Genomic DNA, 11,058 nt, shown 5'->3' with positions numbered 1-11,058 from the left:
TGAGCTGAACAAGAGAGGGATACAGAGACCAAACTGTGACTTTCAAGGCAATGACAAACTAAAGGCAAGCAACAAAGTGGTATCAGGGAAATGGCAGGCAGATAAGCCAGTTATCAGCCCTCTGCAGTTGCTTCATAAGGAATATGGTCTGCATGGAATGATGTATAGCAAAAGAAAAATGGAACATTAAAATTATTAGAAATCTGCATGCTTTAAGGTTCACTCTTAACTCTAAACTTGGTGATAATAGAAATGTTTGAATGTTTGAAAATGGCTTGAAAAAGAGTTGATACTCACAGATGCTCAAAGATCTGGAGTGCCTACCGTTACAAAAATCTCAGGAACATACCGGGGTGAGACATCTCACTTAGCTCATTATAATGTAATTCTCTGTTATAAGAGCACTGAGTTGAATCAGTTCACCTCAGGTGAGCTGAACTGCAGAAGCAAAATTCCTGCTGTCTTTTATATAGTGTTTCATTTAAGGCATTAACACATTCAAGACTATGATAGACTAATGCCTGTGATGCCAGATCTGCTGTTGATCTGTACTGCTATAAATGACTCCTGCGACAAGAAAGGATGCGGCATAAAAATGTAGTGATATAATCACAGAATACCAGATTGGAAGGGCCCTCGTGGATCATTGGTCTAGCCTTTCTTGGAAAATACACGGTCTAGAAGAGATGCCCAGCACCCTGTCCAGCTGAATCTTAAAAGTGCCCAGTACTGGGGAATCCACCACTTCCCTGGGGCGACCATGCCAGTGGCTGATTGTTCTCACTGTGAAAAAATTTCCTCTTGTGTTCAGTCAGAACCTTCCCAGAAGTAACTTGTACCCATTACTCTTTGTCTTTTCCTTGTCATTCCTGGTAAAAAGAGAGTCTCTCTATCTTCTTTGTAGCCACCTTTAAATAGCCACCTTTAAATACTAGGACATGGTGATAAGGTCTCCCCTAAGCCTTCTTTTCTCAAGGCTGAACAATCCCAGGTCTCTCAGCCTTTCCTCGTACGTCAGGTTTCCCTGTCCTTTGAACATCTTTGTGGCCCTTCTCTGGACCTTCTTGTCTGTCCCCATGTTTTTTGCCTAGTAGGGACCAAAACTGAACTGAACTGGAACTGTTTTTGTGCTTCCAGGAGAGCATTCTTGTAAAAATTCCCAGTATCTGCTAGCTCCTTTATCTTTTATGGGAGCTTTCCATGGAATCCCTCCCAACAGAGCTCTGAGTGAACTGAACATTGCTCTTCTGAAATCTAACACCTTTGCCTTAGTAATAACATTCAGTGTGCTCAGCAGGATCCCAAACTCCGCAATATTGTGATCACTGCAGCCAAAGCTATCACTAACCGAGATGTTACAACGTAGGTGTTCTTGGTTTATGAGTAGCAAGCCCAGCAGTGCCTTATTCCTGGTTGGCATATCATGAGGAAGCAGACCTCTAGGCTTTCCGACTTCATGGATGACATGTGAGCTGCTGCACTGTACTTCCAGCAAATGTCTGGGCAGTTGAAGTCACCCGCAAGAACTAGGTTGTATGGACTTGAAGCTTGCTTAAGTGACCCAAATATTGCTTGGTTTGGATGACGGTAGCGGATGCCTACTGAAGACAACCCCTTAGATCTTGACCCAGAAGCATTCAACAGGGCTTCCACAATTGCCACAGCTGACCTCTATACATTCAATATTCTCCTTAACATAGAGTGTGATGAATCCTCTCCTTCTTCCCCACCTGACTTTACCAAACAGCCTAGAGTCATCCAACCTCCAGCCATGTGAGTTGTCCCACCATGTTTCAGTTATTCCTATGATATCATAATTTTCTGTCTGTGTGAAGAGCTCCATTTCCTCCTGTTTGTTCCCCAGGCTGTGTGCACTGGTATACATACACTTGAGGTGGCTGCTCTTCTGGTTCTCATCCTGGGAGGTAACTGCCTCTTGGGAGGCAGGAATGTGTCGCTGGTCTGGGTGACCTGGCTTATTCCCCAGATGGCTGCAATGGTGTGAGTGCTGTGACTTTGGATATCTCCCCCTATCCCCAAGTTCTTTGAGTTTAAAGCGTGCATCATCAAGTAGACCAGCCTGCTGCCAAAGATTCCTTTGCCTCTCCAAAACAGGTGGATCCTAACCCTTCCTAACAGTGATCATCAAAGAATGTCTGGTTGTCATAAAAGCCAAAACCCTCATAACAGCACCAGCGGTGAAGCCAGAAGTTGATTTGCATTATACCTCTATTTCTGGCTGCAAAATTCCTCAAACTAGTGAAATGGAAGAAAAGACAAATGCTTCGCTCTTTGTTTCTCAGGGCTGCCTATTCACTTCTCTATTTTATCTCCACTTACCCCTTCCATGCCATCCGCGCTGCTTGCCTATGCCCCTGTCCCTGAGGGTGAAGCAGGCACACACACCTGCTTTACGCTTGCTACCCTCCAGCAGCCACTTTACTTGTTTTCTAATTTTGGCACACGCTGCCCTATATTCCTCCCGTTAATACCGTTATTTGTTAATACCATTAATACCATCCTCTTCCCTCTTCTATCCGAAGATTACTGAGAATAATTCTTTTGAAAGACATGTCTTTTCCTCAGCCCCTGGGGTAGTTATGAGAGCCTGTGAAGAATGTTTAAAAGGAATCCTTTTCCCTCTAATATCCTCCGACGTTGTTCCTGTGCTTGGGAAGAATCACTCGCAGTGTGGGCAGAGCCAGGTGCTATCAGTTCAGGCTGCCCTGGACCCCTCAGCCCATCTCTGCTGGCCGAGGCAGCCTGCAGACGCTTTTGGGGGCTTCTGTCACAACCCCACAGATGTCAGGTGCTGCTACAGCTTTACCTTGGATGTGGATCCATGAAGCCCAGCACAGTAAGGAGCTGATGGCTTTTCCCTGTGCGTCAGAGGCAAGCAGGGTTTCTAGACAGGAAGCAGCTCGCATCTTTCTCCTTTGAAGCCTGTGACTCTGGCTGTTGTTACTCCAATATTTTCTTGGTCTGTTGCCCTTCTGTGTTAAAGGCACATTGCTAAGGCTCGGCACTTTGGGATCCACAGGTACTCCCACTTTGTTTCATTTTTCAGGCTTGCCTTTAATTCTGGAATTGCAATGAATGCTTATTGCACCTGAGTAACAGTAAACGAGATTCTGTCAAATTTCAGTATTTGAATTTATGAACTTCACTGAAATTGGCTGCAGACTTGTCATCGCAATGCATCCCACTGCATAAAATGACTGCAAACTTCTCCATGCTCTGCGAGTATGTGCGTGACATGGCATCCTTTATTACTTATGAAACACATATCAATATTGGGTTAATAAGTAGGCATTGATTTTTACTGAGAACATAAAGATTCATTAAAGTAGGCAGTGCTGTGTGGCAGAAACTATGAAAGCAGTTTCTAGAAAAATCTATGAAGTATTTTACATTTGAGACATAGAAAAATTTTCCATTCAAAATAAATCCAAATAGACAGCCCTTTGTGGAAAATAGATTGCTTTACAGTCTCAGGCAAGGGTGAGATTGAAAGGCAACTGGTTTGCAACAGAACGAGATTCTTTGTCCAAATTTGAACACAAATGGCTTCCTTTTGTATTACAGAGAGATTCAAGGAGGCTCTTGGCGAAGCAACGGGAGTACAGTGTACAGACCTGCGCGATGGCCCTCAGGCAAAGTGGTTATGCTAACAAATAGGGAGATACACTATATAGGGAGATATGTTTTAACAAATAGAGAGATACACACCTGTCAGGCTGACAGAGACACTCTGCTGTTGCTTGGAGTAGGGAAAAGTGTATTTAAAGTGTACTGATGCAGGTCTGCTGGCAACAGCGAGAAGGAGAAGCTGTAATAGGGACCACCGAGAGAGTTGTCCGTCCATATCACACCTCCACAGCACTAGGGATTGCAGCACTGTGTGAGAAGTACACATTTTCACGTGTCGGTCTTTTTTTTATGCTGATTCACAAGGTAAATCTTGAGACTGATTTAGAAGTTGTGCCACAGCAAATACCTCAGTTGACACGGAGGAAATACCCAGTCTTATTTCTTCATGAAATCATACTCTACAATTGTCCAGAGCAAGTAGAAAAGCACAATCCAGAGGCAGAGTGTATCCCAAATACTGTAAAAGGAACATTACCTACAATATCAGAAATACAAATGTGGTCTGTGCAGCTGATTTCCTTCTGTACTACATGAATTCCTAAATCCTGCAGAATACTCAGGCTGTGGATATGTGCGTTTCTGCTGATGTGTGTGCTATACAAGAGGATAATGTGCTCTTAACAGAGATTTACACTGAAACGATCCCACACTTTGGCAAGGGGAGGCAAATAAGAACTAGAAAGGTTTTGGAGAAGAAATATATCAAACTGTAAAAGTTCTAATGATTTTGTTTGTGACTCTTAATAATTAGCTGCTTCTATCTTTACAATTAATTCTTTGTCACTATCACTACAAATGCCTTCAATTTCTTCCCTGCCCCCCAACAGACTCCAGCTCATTAATATGCAGCTTTAAGAGAGTATCGGAGCTGTCATGCATTTCAAATCTCCCCAAGGAAGCTTTTTAAAATTGTAAGAAAGACCCAATACTGAGACTTATTAGCACCAAACTTGGAAACAAAGCTTCTGTGCAGGCAGTGATGACTCTTCAAGTTACAGTTGCTGTCACCCTTTTTTTTTATCCTGAGATTTATTATAAATGTGAATACCTCAAAGGATTTCTTTGACGCAACCAGCATTTCCAGCTCTCATAAACTGCTGCTTATTGATAGAACTGGGCTTGTGCCAGCATCTCAGATTTGAGTGATGAAGCTGAACTTCTAGGTCAGATTTAATTGCACCCATACTGGGAAATACTCAGAAGAAATCCACTGAAAGCAGCAAAGCGATAATACATCACCACAAAGGTGCTGTGGTGTGATGGAGAAACTGGAAGTTTGTACACGAGCTAAAAGACAGCTCAGAGCAGTCCATGGAGGTGCAACACGTGGATGGAGATCTAAGTCCATCCTCGGTGCTCTGAGACCAGCTTTTGCTTGAACCTCTGTCTGATACTTACACCTGATTCTAAGGCTTTGCCTCCTGTCCACCTATAAAAGTCTGAACAACCTCATCTTTTCAGCTCTCTGGAGTTAAGAAAAACAGCTAACTCTAACTGCTAGCAAGAATGATTTGCCAAGACTAAGGGTAAGACAGATTCCCATGACTACCAGTTGCAATAACAGAAGAAATGTGTAAACTTGAAATTGAGAATTGAAATTTGAGAACTGAATTGAGCTGCGGAGCTGCATGTTGGTGATTCTGATAATTAATCCTTTTTCCTTAGTGATACACATAGCATCAGGTGTTGCAAGAGGAAATCGTATCAACTTCTGCACAAGGGAGCCTGAAGAGAGGGAGAAGCCACACCTCAATGCCTCTCAGAGAGGAAGGTGTTAACCCAGAGAAAGGCTTCCTAGCAGAGCTTCTTTCTGGAGTGGTACCATAATGTCCTAAATGTCGGCCAGCAAAAAATAACAAGAACTGGAAAAATTTTAGCAGCAAAATACCTCCAACGGGAGAATTTCCACTTCAAAAAATCCTCACAATTCAATAAAGCCTTTCTTAAATGACCCAAAATGTCAGTAAATACTGACACCTGTCATGATGGAGAACTGATCCAGCTGCAACAGTGCCATCACCATGGCTTGGCCAATAAAGTCCTGCAAAACTGCAAGCTGCAAGAAGAGCTGTCTCAATGCCACCTTCTCAACAGTTCCTTCAAACCTGACAGGTGAGAAAATGGAAATTTGCTACTGAGACTCTTCAGAATCAAACAACAATTTCGCCGTGTCCTGAGGTCCTAATTCTTGACTGGAGGTGTTCTTCCTCCTCACAGCTCATGACCCTACTTCTCCACATCAAATTGGATGTTGGAACTGGATGATCATAGAATCATAGAAGGGTTTGGGCTGGAAGGGATCTCAAAGATGTAGTTCCAACCCCCCTGCCATGGGCAGGAACACCTCCCACTGGATCAGGTTGCTCAAAGCCTCATCCAACCTGGCCTTGAACACCTCCAGGGATGGGGCAGCCACAGCTTCCCTGGGCAACCTGTGCCAGTGCCTCACCAGTTTCAAGGTGAAGAAATTCTTCCTACTGTCCAGTCTAAATCTGCTCCTCTCCAGTTTACACCCATTCCCCTTCATCCTATCACCACAAACCTTTATGAATAGTCCTTCTCCATGATGATCATAGAATCGTTAGGTTGGATATTAGGAAAGATTAATTCACCAAAAGCGTTCGTAGAATGGTTTGGGTTGGAGAGAACATTAAAGATCACGGCAGAGGAGTTGGAACAGGATGATCTTTAAGGTCCCATCCAGCTCAAACCATTCTACGAACCCCTTTAGTGAACTAATCTTTCCCCATATCCAATCTAACGCGAGGGGAGGCCAGCACCCACCTCTCCACAAACACCTTTCAGGCGGTTGTAGAGAGGGATGGGGTCTCCCACAGCCCCCCCCCTGATTCTAACCCCCCCGGCTGCCGCAGCCCCTCCCGCTGTGCCGCTGCCCCGAGTGCCGCCGGCAGAGGGCGCTCGCCGCCCGCCAGCCCCGGCCCGCCGGGGGATGCGGGGCTCCCGGCTTCGGAACCCGCCCCTGCCCGCGCCGGTGGCTCCGTGCATCGGGGCTTCGGCACTCAGCCGTGGGGCTCAGCTTACGGCCGACACTCGCCGCCGGAGCGGGGGAGGAATCGTGGAATCGCTGGGTGGGAAAAGACCTTGGAGATCATCGAGCGCAGCTGTACCTGTCCTCTGCTAAACCCTATCCCTGACCACCTCATCTGCTTGTCTTTTAAACACCTCCAAGGATGGCGACGCAAACACCTCCCCGGGCAGCCTCTGCCAGTGACCGATAACCTTAGAATCATAGAATTATAGAATAGAATCACTAGGTAGGAAAAGACCTTTGAGATCATTGAGCCCCGCGGTACTTGACCACTGCTATCCCTGAGCACCTCATCTCCCTGTCTTTCAGATATCTCCAGGGATGGGACTCAACCACCTCCCCGGGGAGCCTCTGCCAGTGACCGATAACCCTTTCAGAGGAGATTTTTTTTCTTAATGTCCTATCTGACCCCCCCATCTAATCTGAACCTTCCCTGTCCATTCTGAACCCTCCTTGTCCAATCTCAAACTCCCCTGCACAATCTGACCCCCCCACCCAATCTGACCCCCCCGTCCAATCTGACCTCCCCTGTCCAATCTGACCCTCCCTATCCAATCTGACCTCCCCTGTCCAGTCTGAACCTCCCCACCTCCCATGGGCTGGTGCCTTCTCTCCCCTCTCCCCGTGTCAGGCTGCTGGGAGCCACATAGCTTCAGAATGCTGTTTTGTTCCCTGTGCTCCACCAGCCTCCTCCAAGGTGTTGCCTGGCTGACCCCGCCTGAACTGTCAGGGGGTGTGGGTGCTGCCTGGAGCCCCAGGATCTGCGGAGAAAGCTGAAGCCAAGGTGCTGACAGAGATCTGCCTCCCAGCCCCTGGTCCTGAGAGGTTCCTGGTCTGTGGTTTGGAAGTTGGCAGCGTGCTAGTCAAGCTGCTGCCCCTCGCCCTCAGGATAGCCATCATCTCCAGAGGAAGACGTGCCATCGTGCGCAGGATGATGATCACTGGAGGAGCAGCTGAGGCAGGCATAGCTCGCAGCTTGGTAATTAAAGGTCTGCTGAAAAACAAAGCAAATCTGCCAGTTCAAAAATCGCTGGGCCCAGAAAATGAGAAGTTACGCACCGTGGTGTAAGTGGTGTGTAGCTGCCTACAGTCAGCGTCTGGAGGCCCGCGGAGCGTACCTGCTCTGGGCTGCTGCGGGCTTGCACAGCGTTTTCCTGCATCACCTTGTCATCCCCATCACGTCTCTCTACAGAACAAAACACAGGATCTTTGCCTGCGGATTTATGTCAAACCCATTCGCATGCAGTAGGAGCAAGGGTGCACTCCTTTGTTCGCCCATTTGCTCAGCTTTTTGGAGGCACCTTTGTAAATGCACAAGGTGCTACTGATGCAGCTTGGCTACCGTGGGCGGCATCGCTTGTGTCAGCTTTGGATTAAAGCTTCCTTAACCAGATCAGGAATGGCTGCTCTGCTGTAAGGGTGATAACCTAGTCAAGTTAAACCACAGCAGAACATCTTGCACGTCTTTACTACTGGCACAGTATCTGTGAAAACAGAAAGGCACTGGGAGATTCCTTGCTCAGTGATGCCTTGCACTGGTTTGGTTTCCTCACGGCTGTTACAACCCGGGTACATTAGGGAAGCTGGAAAGATGCATTTATATGAAAGTAACAATAGGAAGGTGAAAAGGTGGATGCAAGTCCCTTGTGTGTTCTATCTTCTCAATTGCATTAACCTGTCTGTGTTATGACCCTATTGGGGGATCTGGCATTTAGCTCTCTATTTCTGAGAAAATCAGCAACTGCTTTTGAGGAGGAAGATTTATTAGAGATGATTGTGCTACCTGCAGGATTTGAAATAAATGAGGATCTGCAACCAGATGCAGCTAACCTGCGGAAAGAAATCATAATCGGAAGGGAAAGATTAATAGGGACACAAGCCTGTAGGATTTCATTGTTAAGAGATCAATTTATTATGCCCTTAACTGCAAATTAAATTAATGCACGTAAAATTACAGCACAGAAAAGAGATGCCGGTGACCGTCACGAATACAGCTTGCTTTTCTCTCCTAGTTATTTAGGGAGGGTTGGGAACACTTGTGAAATCATTAAAGCCCCGAATAGAGGCAACTAACCAATAACTGCGGTGGAAGCAACAAGGTTTCTTGGAAAAGGTGGGGGGGGGGAGGAATCGCAGACGTCAATCAAGAAAGACTGCAAAATAAAATGGACCCTGTTGGCAGGGGCTGCGGGGTGCAGAGTGGCGGGGGGGCTCCTGCCCGCTGCTCCCAGCTCTGACCGGGCAGTGCCCGGAGATCCCTCGCCTTCCTCTCCCTTGCAAAACCGTCAGGCACAAGCGGGCAGGAGGATATTGGCTGCGAGGGACGCCGAGGCTCCTCCCAGAGCCTGGATCCCCATATTTTTTGGAGGATTTCTTTTTAACTCAGTTACAAACCTTGGTGGGAAAGGAAACAAGTTGCCGCTGTAGCGGAGGCAGAAGTCGCCGCTGCCGGGGCGAGCGCGGCTTTCATCTTTTCCCAAAGCTGCCTCGGATGCTTCGCCTCGCTCGCGGAGGAGAGCTGCGCTGCCTGCCGGGGGGGAACGCTCCGACTCTGGATGTTGCTGTTTCTCTGAAAACAAGGGTTGTGAGGGAATGAGAGGGAAGACAATGAGGAAAAACCGACCGGGAGAAACCCCCATCCCCAAGCGCTTTCCCGAGAACTGACGGCGTTCCGGGGCTGAGCGATCCCTGCGGAGCCAGCAGGCTTCTCCGGGGCGGGAGAGGCTTCCCGGGACCGGCTCTTCCCTTCGGATGCTGAGGGGGAAACCTGTAGGAAACCCTCCCGCCGCGCTGCGAAGCCACCATGAATTCCGTGGCTGGAAATAAGGAGAGGATCGCGGTGACGGCGAGGAGCAGAAAATACGGGGTAAGTCGGGGCGGCTCGAAGCGGTGGCCGCGGCTGTGCCGGGGGTCCCCGCCCCCCACCCCGGGGCCACTCGGCATCCCCGGGGCGAGGCAAGGGGGTGTCCGAGCGAAACTTGCCGGCACCGCCGGGTTTTTTGGTATTTTTTTCCCCCCTTCCCCGTTCCGCCTGACGCGCTGCTCCTTCTCCCGCTGCAGGTGACCGAGCCCTGCTCCCCCACCAAGCCCGCCGCGCCCTTCTCCCCCGAGAGCTGGTACCGCAAGGCGTACGAGGAGTCCCGGGCTGCGAATCGCCCGGCGCCGGAGGGAGCCGGCTCTGCCCTGGGCTCCTCGGGCACCCCGTCCCCCGGCTCCGGCACCTCCTCGCCGGGCTCCTTCACCGGCTCGCCGGGACCCGCCTCGCCCGGCATCGGCACCAGCTCCCCCGGCTCCCTGGGAGGCTCGCCGGGATTCGGCACGGGCTCGCCGGGCTCCGGCAGCGGCGGCGGCTCTTCGCCGGGCTCGGACCGCGGCGCCTGGTGCGAGCACTGCAGCGCCCGCCTGGCGGAGCTCAAGAGGCAGGCGGCCAAGCTGCTCATCCCCGGCCCCGCCGGCAGCAAGGTGAGCGGGGAGCGGGGCAGCGTCTGCGCGGGGTCGCCCTTGCTCGCTCGGGGTCTCCTTTCCCATCCCCTCCCCGTGCGCCTCCGCCTCCAGAGGTCCCTCCGCCTCGGTCTTTGCCTCTCTCTCCTTTGCATTGGAGTCCCTCCGTCTCTCCCGCCTCGCGTCGAAGGTGGCTTTGTGTTGTTATTGCCCCGTGGGCTTGTTCCCGGCGAGCGAGGGTGGGAATGCCCCATGGGAGCCCTTAGCCCCTTCCCCTTTTGCTGTCTTTGATCCCTGCAGGATGGATATACAAAATATCCAGAGTCTTGGCAGCCAGCTTATTGGTGAGGCGCGTATGGTCCGATGCGCATGGTTTGTACTGCCGGTGCGAGGCCAGGTGTGAGCGGAGACCCTCCCATAGGTCCGGGTTCAGAGGAGGCATTGAAATATTGTGTGAGCCCAAAGATCCCCCAGGGAGGCTGTGGCAGACGGTGGCACTGAACCCCACTCTCTGGGGAGCCGTTAACACAAGGACAACTTCGTGATGAGTCTCTCTTACAGTGAAGCGCTAGGTTGTTTTTATTTTTTTAACTATTCCTTTTTTTTTTTTTTTCTTTAATAAGACTTAAGGAATGCTGGAAGCTGCTGGACCCTGAGTATTGGGTTGAATAATCCCGTGCCTAAAGAGCACAGAAGCATGTCTGAAATCTGGCCTCAGGTTTTAAGAGCTGACTGAGTTGGAAGTCTGCTTTCCGCCTCTGTTGGGGAATCTAGACCCTCCAAAGGCATACATTGAAATTCCTTGGTTTTGTTTTGCTTGGCATTGTTTTGTTTTCCCTGGCGTTGTTTTGTTTTCCTTGTTTGTTGTGCGTATAGAGATTAAGACTAACAGCCCTACAAGAGTGAGTAGCAGCCCT

The 11,058-nt window shown here is 49.3% G+C and overlaps 1 protein-coding gene across 1 annotated transcript in view; it reads left to right on the top strand.

The window, feature by feature from the left end:
* The first annotated feature begins 9,264 nt into the window (after positions 1-9,264).
* KIF26B (kinesin family member 26B) overlaps positions 9,265-11,058 on the top strand; it is a 288,623-nt gene continuing 286,829 nt past the window's right edge. The window contains exons 1-2 of the mRNA XM_054063280.1: positions 9,265-9,566; positions 9,761-10,162. Of these exons, the coding sequence (XP_053919255.1) occupies positions 9,504-9,566; positions 9,761-10,162 (465 nt within the window). The 5' untranslated portion in view covers positions 9,265-9,503. The remainder of the gene's footprint in view (positions 9,567-9,760; positions 10,163-11,058) is intronic.

The sequence above is a fragment of the Cuculus canorus genome, chromosome 3 (genome assembly GCF_017976375.1).
Source record: "Cuculus canorus isolate bCucCan1 chromosome 3, bCucCan1.pri, whole genome shotgun sequence".
Classification (NCBI taxonomy): domain Eukaryota; kingdom Metazoa; phylum Chordata; class Aves; order Cuculiformes; family Cuculidae; genus Cuculus; species Cuculus canorus.
The sequence above is the reverse complement of the archived record's forward strand: the minus strand, read 5'-3'. Positions and strand labels throughout refer to the sequence as shown.